The 19503-nt window shown below is 40.7% G+C and overlaps 1 protein-coding gene across 1 annotated transcript; it reads left to right on the forward strand.

The window, feature by feature from the left end:
- The first annotated feature begins 3319 nt into the window (after nucleotides 1-3319).
- On the forward strand, nucleotides 3320-8399 carry LOC145165769 (protein DETOXIFICATION 31-like). Its single transcript, XM_079084693.1, has 8 exons — nucleotides 3320-3840; nucleotides 3955-4496; nucleotides 5676-5762; nucleotides 6758-6814; nucleotides 6914-7152; nucleotides 7674-7792; nucleotides 7927-8013; nucleotides 8135-8399. Exons 1-8 carry the CDS (start codon nucleotides 3544-3546, stop codon nucleotides 8198-8200), a joined length of 1494 nt encoding a protein of 497 aa, XP_078940819.1. The 5' UTR covers nucleotides 3320-3543; the 3' UTR covers nucleotides 8201-8399.
- Nucleotides 8400-19503: the final 11104 nt, after the last annotated feature.

A 19503-nucleotide genomic window follows, 5' to 3' on the forward strand; every position in this document is an offset into this window, starting at 1 on the left:
TCCTAGCATTCTATCATGCAAAAACTGAAAAATCCTTAGCCCTAACTAGCATGTGATTCACAGATTCACAAATCAAATCATATCAGATAACATGTATGGGTATTTTGGGAAAACTTACTTGACTCGGTCGATTGCATGCACCACAACCTTTCTTGTCTTAGAAAATTCCTTTCTTTAAAACTTTTCCTTTTTGAAAAAAATTACCAAATCCTCAGTTTGAGTTCAGACACACCCGAGAGTATGTCTGAATCCCTCAAACCAAGGCTCTAATACCAACTTGTAACATCCCAGAAACAAGACCATAAATTTTTTCGTTTTTAGATTAATAAACATCAAACCATATCATTATCATAAAACCAAAGTTATCAAAATGTATCGAAACATCATCAATATCAGAGTAAAACACAAAATGCGAGATCGAGTGGTGTGTGCTATGCAATCATCCCGAGGTCTTCCCTTTGGAACTGGAAGTACCTGAAACATAAACTGAAAACCGTAAGCACAAAGCTTAGTGAGTTCCCCAAAATACCACATACCATACATAATAAACAAATAATGGGCCCCGCTCGGTATACAGATCGGGCCCCGTCCGGCATACATATAAACATATAACATATAAACACATAAACATGCAATAATCACAAAGATACATAGCATACAAAATGGTCATTGGGCCCCGCCCGGTAAGCATAACACATGCAAGAGTCACGCAGACATCTAGCATCCTAACATAACAAAATCATGGGCCGGCATTGGTGCCTTCGACCCGCTAAACACAGTGAGGAAACTCACCTCGCACTGTCGAATCTCACAAAAAGTATCTATGGTTGTTGGCCTGCTAAAATCCCCGCGCTATCAATACCAATAACATCCAATTAATAATTGGATTCCAATCTATAACCATTAGTCCAAAATTAGGGTAAAAAGACCATTTTAACCCTTACCCAGTTTGGTCCAAGACTAAGGCCCAAACCTATAATCTAAACCAAGGCCCAAAATCCAAAATAACCAACCAAGGCCCAATCATGGCCCAATTTTCCAAATAGGTCCAAATCCCTTTGTGGGCTTTCACCAAGCGAACCTAGGATAAACATCATCCCAAAAACCTGATGGCCCGACAAGGCCCTAAACATCTAAGAACAAACATGGACCAAACCGAAGATCCAAACGTCCGAAGCCCAACTGGCTGAGTACGCGGGGCGTACTCAGCACGTACGTACATCGTACTCGCTTTAGGGCTTGTACGCTAAGCGTACCTGCTTGTACGCCCAACATACTCCTCCATTTGGCCAACTTGCATTCTCCAGTTCTTAATCGATTAAGACCCACTCCAAAACTTAGATATGACATCTTTGAGGTGGTTTACCATGTAAAGTTGTCAACTTTACATGCATGCATAGCTTAATGAAGCTCTTAAACCTCAAAAGGACTTAATAGCATGAGACCATAAACATCATAAAGTTTGCACCTTTAAGCTTAAGGAGCTCTTCAAACATCCAGATCTACAAGATTTAGCTTTTAAAACGGACTTAACCCATCAAGACCAAACAAAAGGGACAAAGAAGCATAAAACCATAACATGAAGAGATCTAAGCAAAGAGTAGCCAAGGTGTGAACTTTATACCTCAAAAGTCACCAAAAGATGGAGCAAAATCTGGATCTATAAACTTCCCCCCAATGAATGAGTCTTCCAACTTCTTCTTCTAACACTTCAAGGAGTACAAAACACCAAAAATCAAGACCAAGGCTCAAAAGCACTCAAAGATGCTATTAGGGTTCGAGATTAGGGTTTTAGGGCAATGGAGGCTGATAAAGAGGTCATCCCTAGGGACTTAAGGAGCTTATATAGGGTGCAACACCCCTAAATTAGGGTTTTCATTAACCTCTCGTACGCCCTGTGTAATCCTCGTACGCCCTGCGTACGAGGTCTATGTCCCGCGATCAACCTCACTTAGTACGCTAAGCTTACCATGTGGTACGCCCCGCGTATTAGCTTCTCAGCTAGTACACCCCGTGTACCCAATGGTACGCCCCGCGTACTAACCCCAAGGACCAAATTGCAATATTTTGAATGAAAATGGCTAAAAGAAAACATACCCCAATTCAAGTGTTACATTTTGTCACTAAATTATGAGTAGTGGATGACGCTGACAAACCATTTGAATATTTATTATGACAACAATTTAGCTACCTTTACCAAGGTAGCTTAACTAAGTCGGATGTTATCGACTCCAATGAGAGAGTTCAAGGTGGAAATTTTTGATATAACACATATGAAAGAATTTAGTTCTAGCAAACCCACTATCTAAAGGTTTGATGCATAAGAGTTTCATGAGCATGTTGCTCGTATGTGGATTATTATAAATAATACATTAGTTTAGTGAGAGTCTTTATATACAATGTGTTGTATATCAAGAAATTTTGTTGTGGATTTCTTCAGAATAAAGTTGATGATTTTTATCATTGTCAATTCAAGACTTTGTAATGTTTATGTTGCACAAACAACCGACATCACTTAAAACTATAACTTATGACCAATTGAAAATGGACATGTATAGGTTATGTTTTATGTCGTTTTCATTCACTTTTGATCTCTTATCATTAAATCGGTAGGTATGGTTATCATGGTAGTTTAGTCATGCTTTAAATATAAGATCAAAACCGTGTTGGTTCGATACTTATGCATACTATGGACTTGATTGAATAAATTAGTTCCAATAAAAGTAACATATTAGGTAGACTTATCATTGTTGATTGAATTCCGAGTAAGGTTAATTTGAATGCGCGGAGTCGATATTGACTCCATATTATGTATGATAGATAGAGGTAGTAACAAGACTCTCGACCGTTTGCTCGGGTGTTGTGAGATGGCGAGTTCATTGTAGCACATGGTTGTTCGCTACTAACCCGTCTCTACGATGGTCGAAGATTGAATCTGGTGGGTAGATGATTTGTGTTTACATTGGTTAAAAATAAATGTTTTGATATGACTGTTCGAACACCGATACCATTGATTTGGTATTTTCTTAATACTCTTATTTTCAAGAATATTGAGCCGTAGTTTTATTTTATTTCATTATTTTCTGTTGTATAATTAGATTTCTTGTACATGCTATAGAACGAAGTTTGATTAACTTAGTCACTTAGTATATTAAAAGACTCAAATGTAATTTTAATTTCTAATTATCGTTAAATATTATTATCTGTATAGGAGCACATGTTTGACGATTTTATTGGTGCTCGTTCAAATATTATCTGCCGCTCTATAAAATAAGAAAAAATTAAATATTATCTTTATTTGAGAAGTACGAAATCATTTTGATATCTATGCTAAATCGCAGGAATTGGGATTTACATTTTACCAACTCGACGATCATTGGAGGGTAGGTGGCTCTCCGTTCATCTCTCTCTCTCTCGATATATATATTCATCTCATCATCACTGGATCTGAAACCTACAGCACTTAGTCTACAGAACTCGATTCTTTCCTTCCTCTCACACGCTACTCAACAGTAGAGTAGTCAAAGTGTGCGAACAATTTCAATGGAAAGCGACGCAGATGCACCGCTTCTTACCTCTAAAAATGTCTCAACGAACGCCCACTTCCGCACCGGCGTCGAAGATAGTCCTCCGGTAACCGGAGTAAAGGAGTTCGTTAGCCAATTTGGAATCGAATCGAAGAGGATGTGGTGCCTCGCCGGTCCCGCCATCTTCACCGCTGTCTGCCGATACTCTCTCGGTGCTGTCACGCAAACGTTCGCCGGTCATGTTGGAACTCTTGATCTCGCAGCTTTCTCCGTCGAAAACTCAGTCATTGCTGGCTTCTCTTTGGGGATCATGGTTCGTACATTACGTCATCAAAGGGTTTTAAAATCAAAATTTTTTCCCAGCTGTTAACAAATTAGACGTTAATCGATGTGTGTATTAACTTGTTATGAAATCATTAATCCGCAGCTTGGAATGGGCAGCGCGTTGGAGACACTGTGTGGGCAAGCGTATGGAGCAGGTCAGATTAACATGATGGGAGTATATATGCAGAGATCATGGATTATTCTCATCACCACCGCTCTCCTTATGCTGTCCCTCTACATCTTCGCGACTCCGGTGCTTCTATTGATCGGACAAAAGGAAGAAATAGCTCACGCGGCGGGGAGAATGGCGTTATGGATGATTCCGCAGCTGTTTGCTTACGCTTTAAACTTTCCGATGGCCAAGTTTCTTCAAGCCCAGAGTAGGATAATGGTGTTGGCTTACATAACGGGAACGGCGTTGGTGCTGCATACCTTTTTTAGCTGGCTTTTCATGTTGAAGTTGGGGTGGGGGTTGTTCGGCGGAGCTATGGTGCTGAATGCGTCATGGTGGTTCATCGTGGTGGCTCAGATGGTGTATATATTCAGAGGCTCGTGTGGCGAAGCATGGTCAGGATTTAGCTTCGCTGCCTTCAATAATCTATGGAGCTTTGTGAAGCTGTCCTTCGCGTCAGCTATCATGCTGTGGTAAGACAAAATTGATTCTTTGTTTGTTTCTTTACGTTTTTTAAATTGTTTTTTTATTGATATGTGTGGTGAATATTTGATCATATCTGATATTTTACTAAAATGCATACTATTTAAATCCTTTAGACAACGATTGTCATAGGGAGCATACATAAATAAGTAATAAATGCACATGTTTCAATACGATAGGTCTATTAATTATGAGATATATAATAATATATCTTATATTATTTGATTTATATGATCAGAAACACTAACAGAAATGGGTCTATTAATTATGAGATATATAATAATATATCTTATATTATTTTATGAGCATACATAAAATACTAACAGAAACACTTATATAGTTATATTATTTGATTTATATTTATATGATCAGAGAGAAGTGTTTTAGAGGATTGAAAGTTAAAAGTTACAAAACCTAGTGCTATAAATATAATAATGGAATAAAATTCAAAAGTTATAATCGAAACTAATATGGTTCAAAAAATCTTGAACGACATCTATCTGCCGACACTGGCATTAACAATAGTATTTATAATTCTCAGTTTAATAATATTTCTAATAATTGTTATAGTTAATTAACTTAAATTAATTTAAAATATTAATTAATTTATTTTTCAATTTTGATAATGATATATATATTTTTTTAAATACTAGTAATTATTTTTAAAATAACGATTATTGTCAATCGATTTAAAATTTATTTCATTGAATATTTCCAATTGTTAAGTTTTTGAAACTTCTAGATATCATATAAGATAATGATATCTAAAAAATCTAAAAAAAGATAATGATATCTAAATAAAAGATAATGATATCTAAAAAATCTTTAAATTTGGTTAAAATTTATAATATAGTTCTATTTTTTGTTACAAATAAATAATTAAAATAGGGTTTATAGGGTATTCAAATTCGTTTTGATGATTGTTTTTTACAATAGTTTAAACTTTAGAATAAGCTATAGATGTTTAGGTAATATTCGATAAGTCTCTAGATAAAAGTCACCTATACAAAAATTTAACTTTATTAAATCGATTGTTTCTAGACTACAAGTGTTTTGAAATTTTCAATTTTTCTTGTACTTTTATTTAATAGAAGTAAAGGTTGATGTTTTATAAAGTTGAGCATAAATCATAATATTAATGTTTGATGAGTTTTAAATGTTTGATGCAGCTTGGAAACATGGTATTTCATGGCATTGGTACTTTTTGCTGGATATTTAAAAAATGCTGAAATTGCAGTTGATGCACTCTCCGTATGGTTAGTATCTTTATCATTTTACATTTTATTATTCATTTTACATTTTGTTTTATAAGTTACTGTATGATTAAAAGAATTTCCAAAGTAAATATATCTTTTTACACTTCCAATAAGTTTTTGATGCGAAATTATTTTTTTACCTATTACTGATTAGTAGTTATTAAAACTCAAAATATTATTAAAGTCAACTTTCAACAAGTAACCGGAAATTAAAATTGGAAATGGCACAATTTACATAACTAGAAGCTCTTCTGATCTTGATAAAGCTACTCTCTTCACATGGTACTTCATTTATAATTACATATCAAATATTTACTGTTGTTCATTACATAATTTTTAATTTAATTCAATTCTATAGTTATTTAAAAATCATGACAAGTATTATATCAGTATTAGAAAAAATATTCACATATAAATGCCTGAATTGCGGCTATCAAATATAAAAAATTTCAAATACTTCAGAGCAGCCTCGTGTTGACTAGATCCGATCTGTGGGGTATATATATATATATATATATATATATATATATATATATATATATATATATATATATATATATATGTTAGATTCGTAATGTATGGAATAAGGGAATTATGGGAATGGGTTAAAAACATCGCCATACAGTTTTCAATAAATAAATTGGTAGGAGTAGAAAAATTCATAAAGGACAACTTATGATACGACATATTAATTAGCTTGCTTTTGTGACAATATTTATTAAATTAGTTTTGTAAGTTTCGTGGAGACTTTCGTTTACAGTGTATAAAAAAGTAGTCATCATTACATGACTTTAATCATAGCGTGCAACACGGATCAGCATGATATGATATACTATTAATTGTCTTTTTAGTAAACGGCAGTAATTTTTTATTTCATTATCCGATCAACTATAAGTTATTTATAATTATAAAAAACATAGTTTGTTATTTTTATCAATATTAACACTGATGTATTCAATCTGCTAATAATGATGCATTTTCAATAACTATTGCAGCACAAACATTGTTGGATGGGCAGTTATGATAGCAATCGGATTTAACATAGCCGTAAGGTGAGTTTTAAGTTTATATTTTTATTAATTACTAAAAACAGATGTATTATTAAGTTTATACAAAAAATAAATCTTAAAATTATTTATTTATGGTTGCAGTGTGAGGGTATCAAATGAATTAGGGGCAGGGCACCCAAGAGCTGCAAAATTCGCAATTGGGGTGGTGGTAATTTCGTCATTTATATTCGGTTCTTTTCTGGCCATTCTTCTGGTAATTTTCCGGCATCAGTATCCTGCCATATTTGCTGATAGTTTGGAAGTTCAAGAAGCGGTTTATGCTCTCACTCCATTATTAGCAGCTTGCCTTGTCATTAATAATATTCAACCAGCACTTTCCGGTAACTATATTGATTTCTATCACTAAATCTTTTTTCTATCTATGTATATTAATTCAAGGAATAACAAAAAACGACTTTAAAACTTTTATTTCAAAGCAAAAAACTCATAATCCAACCATGTCATCTATATTTACATATTTCAAAAGTTTATATGTAACCAAACATAATCAGTTTTTCTTCAATCACATAAAAGACCAACAATTTCGCTACTTGTCACTTGATAATTCCAAAAATTCTAGAAATTGATTCCCACAATGAAAAAAAAAAAAACTTGAAAATAAGAACAAGTAAAAACCTTTTTTTTTCGAAGACAAGGTTTTCTATGGCGGGAAGCAATTTCGTCGACCAACACGGAACTGGACAATTGGTGGCATTTTTGTGATTAGCTAAAAAATATGGTTAATTTAGTAAAAATCTCATCCAATAGTGGTCATTTGAATAATTATCCTTTGATTCAATCTTTTTATATTTTGGGTTGTAATTATTTATACTTAAAATAATTTTATTGTGATAAAATTTAGGGGTAGCAATCGGGGCAGGATGGCAAGCAGTAATCGCTTATATAAATATTGCATGCTACTACATATTTGGCGTACCTTTGGGGCTCTCTCTTGGATTTCTAGCCGGATGGGGCATAAAGGTAAAAACATTTTTAGTAATTTTAAATCATTTTAATCTTTTAAAAGTTCAAATATATATATATATATATATATATATATATATATATATATATATATATATATATCAGTAAATTAACAATTGATGATATTACAGGGTATATGGGTAGGCATGATGAGTGGAACTGTGGTACAAACCATGGTTTTGTTCTTAATTTCTTACAGAACCAACTGGGACAAAGAGGTAATTTACATGACACCAATTATTTATTATTAGTAATTTATTGGCTTATCATTTAAACAAGCTTCAACTATTCGAACAAACTTAATTTATTTGTATCGTGTTCCTTTTGTTTTTTTTGTAGGCGTCATTGGCTGACAAGAGAATTAAAGAATGGTCAGGTCAAAAGAAGACAGTTGAAGAAAAATGAAAGGCGAGTTTCATGTTTAATGTCTGATTTTGATTTTTGATGTTGATTTGGGTGCATGTAACCACATGTGAACTAGTTTTTGTAGAATTTAGTCCTAGATATTTTGAATTAAGTTTTCTAATATATCCCACAGCATTTGGTTTGGTAGGTGATTGTAAGTAGGGTGGTAAACAAACAAAACGAAATTTCTTTATCTTCATTTATTTAAGACAAAATTGTAAAATCGTGGATATGATCCAACGACTTTCAAAATTATGGATTTGGTTATTTTGAGAGGTTTTCGTTGTGGATTTGGTTATTGTCAAAGTTAAAATGACTAGTCAAAAATATCCAATGATAAACGATATCATGTGGACAACACACGTGAAACCCGATCCAACAACAAAAGATATTCAATTCCATGTTATAACATACTAAAAACCATAGTAAAAATTTTTGCATTTTTAAAAAGGGAATAGACCATTTTTTCTATAAAACATATATCATCAAAATATTGTTTCACAACCATATTATAAAATCGGAGTATTAAAACATAGCATCTCTCAAAAACATGTCAACCACTAGATGAGGTGTACAATCAAGCCTTCGTCTTCCCCCAATCCTCTGAAATACCTGAAACATTTTAATCCACAACTATAAGCTAAAGATTAGTGAGATCACCAAAATACCTCACACAACAATACACATAAAATGCATGCACACATGAGCCTTCAGTACACCCGGACCGCTATCCTGAGCCTACAACATGGGGTTGGACCGCTCTCTTGGGCCTACAGTATCAATTGGACCACCCAAGTATCTTGGCCTACAGCACAGAGCAGGACCGCCTCAACCCAACAATATGTCAACATATGCAAACAAACAAACAAACAATAATCAACAAACACATGTAATCATAACAGATCTACCAATCTAACATACCATTATAGCATATCAACATCCTACACATAAAAGATACATACTGCAGTACGAAGTATAGTGACAAAACTCATCTTGCAGACTAGCAGAGAATCAACACGGCTCACACGAAAAAGAGATTGGTGCTATGAGCTATATATACAATAATCAAAGGCACATTCTCAATTTATAGCCTAAAAACCCTCTTGGTCAAAATTCAACTGTCAAAGTGAACCTCAGCTGACCACCACGTCGTGGGCAAGCATAGGCCACGTCATGGTAGCCTCGCGACAAAACAATCGCAAGACTGCCTATCGCCACGTTGTGGGGATCAACCCACCATGTCGTGGTATCTGTTCTGGCCAACTAAATAGATTAAGCTCTTAATCCCTTAATCCACTCATCCATACTTTCCAGGAGGCTTTCTTACACCCCAAGTACATCATTAAAATCTTTGTTTTATGGACATGCATGTCCAATAAATGTCTTTTCCAAGTTAGGTTAAAAGGAAATAAATGAACTCAAAACTCATGCATGAGATCAAGGATTCCATAAAACACTATATTTGGAACATATCACCACAAAGGAACCTCAAGGATCCGTAAGTTGCCAACTTTATTGAATTCATCCATCCAAAACATCAAGAACATGAAGAACAAGCTTCTAAACATAGATCTAAGAGGATTACACACAAAAGATAGAGACTTGTGGACTTACAAGAGTCCAGAATGTATGAAAGAAGGTAATGAGGAGGTTTTCTTGTTGCATCTATGCACCAAGAGCGCCTTCTTCTACTTCAAGGCACCACAAAACACCACAAAAGCTCAAAATGTCAACAATGGAGGATAGGGTTTGCTTTAGGTCAAAGAGAGGTGATGGAGGCTGGGGGTGAGCAAACGTTAGCCATAACATCCATTAAATAGGGCTTAAAACCCAGAAAAATTAGGGTTTTCATGCTGGCCACTGCCACAACGTGGCCAAGAACCTTTCCACATCGTGGCATCCATTAAAAAGGTGTGTTCTCATCGGGTGAGTCCATATCGTGGTGTCTTCACTACCACGTCGTGGACACATAAAAACCCATAATGAATTCTTGATTGCTAATAGCACAAAAGAAATACATATATACCTGGAAGTGGTGTTACAACTCTCCCTAACTTTAACAAGATTTCATCCTCGAAATCGTAATGAGGAGGTTTTCTTGTTGCATCTATGCACCAAGAGCGCCTTCTTCTACTTCAAGGCACCACAAAACACCACAAAAGCTCAAAATGTCAACAATGGAGGATAGGGTTTGCTTTAGGTCAAAGAGAGGTGATGGAGGCTGGGGGTGAGCAAACGTTAGCCATAACATCCATTAAATAGGGCTTAAAACCCAGAAAAATTAGGGTTTTCATGCTGGCCACTGCCACAACGTGGCCAAGAACCTTTCCACATCGTGGCATCCATTAAAAAGGTGTGTTCTCATCGGGTGAGTCCATATCGTGGTGTCTTACCTAAGTCCCCTTTGAGCCCTTCCAATTCTACCAGTGGACCTTAACCAAGGGCACCACCTTGTTGTGCAAGGCCTTCGTTTTCCTATCAATAACCGCCACTAGTTTATCCACATAGTTCAGACATTCGTCGACATGGATATCATCTAGCGGGACCACAACTGTATCATCCACCAAACACCTTCGAAGTTGAGAGACGTAGAAAGTGTTATGAATCTGGTGAAGCTCCTCTGCTAAATTCAACCGGTAGGCCACCTTTTCCACTCTAGTTACGACTCAGAATGGTTTGATAAATTTGGGACCCAACTTGCCCTGCTTCCTAAAGCATATAACACCCTTCCAAGGTGATACCTTCAGCAATACCATATCCCCAACCTGAAACTCCAACTCTGAACGTCGCATGTCATCATAACTTTTATGGCTGCTTTGTGTCGTCTGGAGAACTACCTCAATGTTCCCCATGACCTTATGGTCAACATCTCCCATATAAATTGAGCTCTGACACCTCTTTTCATAAAGAAGATCATAGGGAGATGCACCAATGTTAGAATGATAGTTGTTGTTGTACGAAAACTAATCCAAAGGGAGGTAGGAGTCCCAGCTCCCGCCAAAATCGATAACACATGCTCTCAACATATCCTCGAGAGTCTGAATAGTTTGCTCACTCTGCCCATTTGTCTGCAGATGATATGTAGTACTGAAAAGAAATCGAGTACCCATCTCATCATGGAACCTCTTCCAAAACCAAGAAGTGAATTGAACATCTCGATTAGATACAATGGAAATAGGCATGCCATGGCGAGCAACGATCTCTAGCACATAGATATCGGCCAATTTCTTGGCCGAGGAACTCTCCCAAATAGCAAAAAAATGGTCACTCTTGGTGAAGCGATCGACAATCGCCCAAATAACATTGAATCCCTTAGTCGTCCTTGGCAGTTTTGTGATAAAAATTCATGGTGATCTGCTCCCATTTCCACATGGGAATCTCTAAACGTTGCAACTTGTCATGCGGTCTCTGATATTCGGGCCTTGACCTTTTGATAGGTCAAGCGCCTCTCAACAAGCAAAGCTATCTCTCTTTTCATGCAAAAGGCCACCAATAACTAAGCTTCAACTCTCTACACATTTTTGTGGCTCCAGGGTGAATTGAAAACCTGGACTTATGTGCATCCTCCAACAACGTTTGACTAACCCCACCAGAAACTGAACCCAAACTCATCTACATTGGGTCAATAACCCCCGACTATCGGTGATAAAGCAATCAATCTGACCCCTTATCTTCTTTTCCTTCCAGTTCTCCATTCTTGATCCCCTCTGTTTGAGCCTCCCTGATCAAATCCAAAAGTGGTAAAATGACGGTCATCCTCAAACACAAGCCTTGAATAAGAGTACTAGTTGCCTTACGACTCAAGGCATCAACAACCACAATCGCCTTCCGAGGGTGGTACAGGATCTCACAATCGTAATCTTTCACCTCGTCAATGTAACATCCTCCTCTGGCACGTATCACAATATTGTCCGCTTTGGGTTCCCGGCACGAAAACTTCCCAGGGGGTCACCCATCCCTGGATTGCTCTCGCCCGGGCACGCTTAACTGCAGAGTTCTTATGGGATCTGCTGCCCTCACGGCTTGTTCAAGTGGGGGAGACTTGTAACACCTGGTTTAATTTGGAAAGGTTTTATGCATGGACTCGGCGAGTTGGGAGACCAACTCGTCGAGTAGGGTCGTGGTATCATGAGACGTGGAACGGGACTGACTCGGCGAGTCCGAGTTGTTTAGATAAAACCCTAAATTTGGGGTTTACCCCCTATATAAACGTCATTATCCGCCCCAGTAGCATCCCTTAGCACCATAGAAGAACGTTTACGGCCGCACACCCTCTTGTGAGTGAAGCAAGATCAATTGGGAGCTTATCCTTGAGATTTTGGGGAGGATTCCAAGCTTGAAGAAGAAGTATCAACGAGAAAACACTAGATCTAGCATCTAGTTCGTCTTGGGCATTGATTTGAGGTATGAATCTGTTACCTTAAGCATAAATTCTATTTGAGAGTTGTGACCAACTTTGAGGAAGTGGAAGCAAGCTTAGATATGGACCTATCACAAGGATATGGTTCTAGATCTGGACCTTTTTAGGCCCCAAATATCATAAAGTTTCATCTTTTATTGAGCTCATTCCCTCTCCATGCATAAGAACCTTGTTTGAAGGTTAGTTTTGGTGTTATGGCCATGTGAGGCTATGCATGCACGTAAAGTTTGCAACTTTATGTGATATCTTCACTAGGAGAGTATGGATCTAAAGTTTGAAACCTTAAATCCCACTAGAAAGAACTGATTATGTGAGAACTCGTCGAGTCCCTCTGGTGACTCGGCGAGTCGAGAGGGTTCACGGCCAAGGGTTCACGGTCTGGGGTGTACAGTTGGTGGTTTACGGTCGTGAACACCAAGGAACTCGACGAGTCCCTCGGGTGACTCGGCGAGTCGGTGAGTGAAGCAGGGAACCCGACAAGTGACTGATTGTACTCGTCGAGTCAAGGTCAATATGGACTGTTGACCTTGACTATAGACCTTGACTTTGATCGGGGTTGACCCTGGGGGTATTTATGGGATTATGATGAGTTGTTTACTCATTGATTATAGGCAGTTTGGGAGGAGCAACGTGGAATATATCTGACTACAGTTGTCGGTTCAGCCAGTGAGAGGTGAGTCTTCTCATCATACCAATGGGTCTAAGGCACCAAGGCCGGCCCATTATGTGATTAGGTTATATGTGATAGTAATTATGTGATTTGATATGGAATGTGATCCGTTATGATATGTGTTTGTGTGTTTTGCATGGAAGACCCCGGGGGAGCCCATGGCATTAGATATAAGACCATGTGGGGTAGCCCATGGCTTTCCTAGGTAAAGACCATGTAGGGGAGCCCATGACATTGGATATAAGACCATGTGGGGTAGCCCATGGCAGTCCTAGGTAAAGACCATGTGGGGTAAGCCCATGGCATTCTTACAGGTTTTATGTATGCATGGCTTGGGTGATGTGTGTGTAGCTTTAGTTAGCTAACAGGATATGTGTATGTGTATTGTGTGTGGTATGCTCTGGGGGACTCACTAAGCATGTCGCTTACAGGTTGTTGATTTGTTTCAGGTACATCTGAGCCCAAGGGCAAGGGAAAGGCGTGATGGCGCAGTGTGCACTCTATCTCTCTTTTACTGATATGTTTTTGGGGACACTCTGATGAATTAAATAAGTTGTAATGAATACCGATTTGAAAACAATTATGTTGGGATTTCATGGATTATGCAAATGTGTTTTATTAACTAAAAATGAAAATTTCTTTGTAAATATTGGGACGTTACAAGTTGGTATCAGAGCCTTGGTTTGAGGGATTCAGTCATACCCTCGGGTGTGTCAGGATTCAAACTAAGGAAATGGTAAATTGTTTTCAAAAATGACATAAAAAGCTTTTTGAAAGAAGGAAAAGATGAGAGTGCAACGCACGTGATCAGTCGAGCCAAGTAAGTAGATCCCCAATATGCTAGTCATGCTATTTTGATATTTGAACTTGGATGATCATATGGAATTTGCTATGTGTATGCTTTTAAAATTATATACGGTTAGGAGCTTATAGCCTTAAAATGATCGATTTGGCCTTATTTCCTATTCCTTGTCTGGTTGTGGTCCTACGGTAGAATCTTTTATTCGAAAGTCTATTTGATCCTCTTCTGTGTATAATTTGCATGCTTAAAGGCAACCTCTTATGATTGGTCTGTTTGATGTGGCTAGAGAAAATCTTGGAACAGTCTAGGATTTGGGATATGCGGTGGTTTGTAGTATACAATTTGTTTTGGGACGAATTGGAGCTATCAGGTAGAGCTTTGGGGAAAGGCACAGGTAGGTGTGGAAGGTAGTATTGGGCCCGTACTACTGGAAGCACAGGACCTGTGCCCGAACCAATGCTAGATCTGGTCACTCTAAGGAGGACCGATGTGGGAAGATCCCCTTTATAGATGTCCTGACTTATGACATTTCAGTTCAGTATGGTGATGACACGATTCGGGACAGGGGGATCAGGATCGGGATCAGGATCAGGGTCAGGGTCTGGATCGGGCAGCGGTACCGAGCCTGTTGATGAGAGACTGCGCGATATCATTGCAGCCGAGGTTACAAAGGGCATCCTCGACGCTACCCCAGTCATCTTTGGGACGGTCAAGGAGGGCATTATAGAGATCATGGAGGAGAAACTCAGATCATTCAGGGTTGAGATTGCTTCAGGCCAGATTGGAGCCCGGACTCCCTCGTTCCGGGAGTTCAAGGCGTGTGGGGCGCCGGAGTTTTTCGGGGTCAGGGACCCCATTGTCAGCCGATGCTGGGTGGCGGATATCGAAAATGCCCAACGCACGAGTTCTTGCCCGGATGTGGCAAAGGTTGGGTTTGCTTCTTGCATGCTGAGAGACAGGGCCCGGGATTGGTGGGGCAAGGTTACTAAACAGGTGGGACCAGTCGGGGTGGCTGAGATGTCATGGGCCGAGTTTGTTCGGCGATTTGATTTGGAGTTTGCACCACCCATTGAGGTGCAATGGCTAGTGCGAGAGTTTCATGATTTGCAGCAGACCACCGAAACTGTGGCGGAAATCACCGCCAAGTTTCGGGAACGAGATTTGTTGATCCCTCAGTATGCTACCGATGAGGAGATGAGACGGACCCGATATCATTCCATGTTGAGGGATGATATCTGAGAGTTTGTGAGCTTTATGGGGTGCAAAACCCTGAATGAGATGGTGGAGAAGGCCCGTGAGAGGGAGATGGAGTTGGATTCCCGCATGAAGCGTAAAATTGAGCAGGTGCAGGCAGCGGGGGGTCAGGCTAAGAAGCCTAAGACCTCAGATTCTTCGGGTAGAGGCCAGCAGGGTCGGGGCCGCTGTGCCAAGTGCGGGAGGTTTCATAGTGGGGAGTGTAGGACAGCTAGGAAATCGGGATGTTACTCTTGTGGGCAGCAGGGCCACGTGAGCAGGGATTTCCCTAAGAAGGGCCTGATATGTTTCCACTGCAACGAAACTGGCCATAAAAGGCCCGATTTTCCTAGGTTGCAGGGAGGAGGGGGAGCAGTGGCGGCGCCTGCGCCCGCCACATGAGGATTACCGATGGTCGCCCTGCTAAGGCGAAAGCTCCAGCAGTGAGGAGCCGTGCATTTCAGCTGACTACCGAGGAGGCACGGGCAACGCTAGACGTTGTGGCTGGCACGTATTCATTCTTCCCTACTCTATGTATTTGTTTCGCTTATGTGTACTATATGCTTGTATAGTGACCTTTTTGGTCAATGGTATGTCTGTTCATGTCTTGTTTGATTTGGGTGCTACCCGATCGTTCGTCTCGCTTGGGCTCAGCAAGAAGTTTCGGGACGCGCCGGAAACTTTGGATTCCCTGCTCGAGGTGGAGATTGCGGATGACCGCACCGTTAGTGCTGCGAGGGTGTATCGGGAATGTGTCCTAAATGTGCTTGGTGAGAGATTTCGTGTCCACCTAGTCCCGATACCGTTGTGAGGGCTGAAAGTGATTATCGGAATGGATTAGTTGGGGGCCAACGGGGCCATGATTGACTGCGAGCACCAGTTGGTGAAAGTTCGAACCCCAAGTGGGGGAGAATTGGTGATACATGGTGATAAGGCGTCGCAGGGGCCGATCCTTTGTTCGGCTGCGAGGGCTAGGAGGTTCCTGCAGCAGGGTTGTTCGGGATTCCTGGCTTACATCTCGGATACAAGGGTAGAGATCACGAAGGATGTAGGCAGTGCACCGGTTGTTCAGGATTTTCGGGATGTTTTCCCCGAAGAGTTACCAGGAGTGCCTCCGGAGAGGCAGGTGGAGTTTCGCATTGACTTGGTGTCGGGTGCCGCTCCGATAGCAAAGGCACCATACCGGTTGGCACCACCAGAGATGCAGGAACTCTCTACGCAGCTTCAGGAGCTACTAGACCGAGGGTTCATTCGTCCGAGTAGTTCCCCGTGGGGAGCACCGATTCTTTTCGTGAAAAAGAAGGATGGATCGAATAGGATGTGCATCGATTATAGGGAGCTGAACAAGCTAACGGTGAAGAACCGTTATCCGTTGCCAAGGATCGATGATTTGTTCAATCAGCTGCAGGGTGCGTCTTGGTTTTCCAAGATTGACCTTCGGTCGGGATACCATCAGATGAGGATTCGGGATGAGGATATACCGAAGACGGCTTTCAGGACTCAGTATGGGCATTATGAGTTTTTAGTGATGCCGTTTGGGCTCACCAATGCCCCAGCAGCATTCATGGATCTTATGAACAGGGTGTGTAGACCGATGTTGGATCGGTCGGTGATCGTTTTCGTTGATGATATCTTGGTCTATTCTAAGACCAGAGAGCAGCACAAACAGCACTTAAGAGAGGTTCTGCAAACCCTAAGGGCGGAGAAGTTGTATGCCAAGTTCTCCAAGTGTGATTTCTGGCTGCGAGAGGTAAAATTCTTGGGGCATATCATCAACCAGGAGAGTATTTCGGTTGATCCAGCCAAGGTTGAGGCTGTGATGCGGTGGGAAGTACCGAAAAATGCATCAGAGATTTGTAGCTTCTTGGGTCTAGCGGGTTATTATCAGAGATTTATCCAGGACTTCTCCAAGTTTGTTGTGCCATTGACCCGTCTGACCAAGAAGAATGTGACGTTTCGGTGGGGTACGGATCAGCAGTTTGCCTTCGAGACCTTGAGGCGGAGATTGTGCGAGGCTCCGATCCTCGTACTGCCAGAGGGATTAAATGATCTGGTGATGTACTGTGACGCGTCAATTTCAGGGTTAGGTGCGGCACTGATGCAGAGAGGGCACGTGATAGCATATGCCTCGCGACAGTTGAAGCCGCATGAGGCAAATTACCCTACTCACGATCTGGAACTGGGGGCAGTGGTGTTTGCCCTCAAGATTTGGAGGCATTACTTGTATGGAGTGCGGTGTACCATTTACACCGACCATAAGAGTCTAAAGTATTTGATGGACCAACAGAGCTTCAACATGCGACAAAGAAGGTGGTTGGACGTGCTAAAAGACTATGATTGCGAGATTCTCTACCACCCAGGGAAGGCCAACGTAGTGGCCGATGCCTTGAGCCGTAAAACGGCAGGTTCCCCGATGGGGAGTGTGTGTTTGAGGATGACGATGATCTCTCCATTGTTGGAGATGATCAAAGAGGCTCAGGTTGAGGGAGTGAAGAAAGAGAATTGGAAGGTAGAGAGGATCCGAGGACAATATCCTCTATTTGTTAAGGATAGTCGTGGCCTCTTGACGCAGTATGGCTGGGTGTGGGTACCGGTGACTGGGGGAGTGAGACAGAAGATATTAGAGGAAGCGCATTAGTCCAAGTTCTCTATACATCCAGGAGCTACGAAAATGTCTAGAGACTTGAGGCGGAGTTATTGGTGGCCGTGCATGAAGCGGGAAATCGCTTGGTTTGTAGAGCGGTGCTTGACTTGTAGGAAGGTCAAGGCCGAGCATCAGCGGCCTCATGGTAAGGTCCAACCGCTACCCATTCCCATGTGGAAGTGGAAGGAGATCACGATAGACTTCATTACGAAGTTGCCAATGACGGCGAGGGGTGTGGATGCCATATCGGTGATTGTGGATAGACTGATGAAGAGTGCCCATTTTACTCCGATATCAGAAGGTTATGGAAGAAATTCCACGAGGAGCTGGGCACTCAGCTACATTTTAGCACGGCGTACCACCCCCAGACCGACGGTCAGAGTGAGAGAACGATCCAGACACTGGAGGATATGTTGCGGGCATGCATGTTGGATTTTGGAGGGAGTTGGGATACGTAACTCCCACTGGCAGAATTTTCGTACAATAACAGTTATCATGCCAGTATCGATCCGGCTCCGTTTGAGATATTATATTGTCGGAGGTGTAGGACCCCGGTTTGTTGGGATGAGGTTGGGCACCGGGTCATGGGGAGCACTGAAGTAGTGCTCAAGACTAATGGGTTGATTCAGCAGGTGCGCGACCGGTTGCGGGTCGCGTAGAGCTGTCAGAAAAGCTATGCTGACCGACGGCGAACAGATCTTGAGTTTCAGGTGGGGGATTTCGTGTTGCTAAAGGTGTCGCCCTGGAAAGGGATCAACAGGTTTCGGAAGAGGGGCAAGCCGGGGCCTCGGTATATAGGCCCGTTCAGGATCACGGCCCGGGTGGGCAAAGTGGCATATCGTTTGGATCTGCCAGAGGAGCTTAGCCAGATTCACAACACGTTCCATGTGTCGCAACTTCGAAAGTGCGACACAGACGAGGCTGCGGTTGTCTCGTTGGGTGACATCCAGGTGGATGAGAGCTTGAACTACATCGAGAAGCCCATTTCCATCTTGGATAGGAAGACGAAGGTTCACCGAAATAAGGAAGTAAGACTGGTGAAAGTGCAATGGCAACATCGGAAGGGTTCCGAATGGACTTAGGAACCGGAAGAGGAGATGCGAGAGCATTACCCCGATTTGTTTGAGTCAACAGACTTCGAGGACGAAGTCTAGTTCAAGTGGGGGAGACTTGTAACACCTGGTTTAATTTGGAAAGGTTTTATGCATGGACTCTATTTGAGAGTTGATTTGAGGTATGAATCTGTTACCTTAAGCATAAATTCTATTTGAGAGTTGTGACCAACTTTGAGGAAGTGGAATCAAGCTTAGATATGGACCTATCACAAGGATATGGTTCCAGATCTGGACCTTTTTAGGCCCCAAATATCATAAAGTTGCGTCTTTTTATTGAGCTCATTCCCTCTCCATGCATAATAACCTTGTTTGAAGGTTAGTTTTGGTGTTATGGCCATGTGAGGCTATGCATGCACGTAAAGTTTGCAACTTTACGTGATATCTTCACTAGGAGAGTATGGATCTAAAGTTTGAAACCT

This window comes from Lactuca virosa, chromosome 1, assembly GCF_052849685.1.
Source record: "Lactuca virosa cultivar CGN04683 chromosome 1, Lactuca_virosa_CGN04683_v6, whole genome shotgun sequence".
In the NCBI taxonomy this organism is placed as follows: Eukaryota; Viridiplantae; Streptophyta; class Magnoliopsida; order Asterales; family Asteraceae; genus Lactuca; species Lactuca virosa.

Excerpts from the sequence above, each read along its gene's own strand:
- LOC145165769 (XM_079084693.1), top strand. The coding sequence starts at position 3,544 with ATGGAAAGCGACGCAGATGCACCGCTTCTTACCTCTAAAAATGTCTCA. Across the intron at positions 6,815-6,913 it reads GGATTTAACATAGCCGTAAG|TGTGAGGGTATCAAATGAAT; the intron begins GTGAGTTTTAAG and ends TTATGGTTGCAG. Across the intron at positions 8,014-8,134 it reads GAACCAACTGGGACAAAGAG|GCGTCATTGGCTGACAAGAG; the intron begins GTAATTTACATG and ends TTTTTTTTGTAG.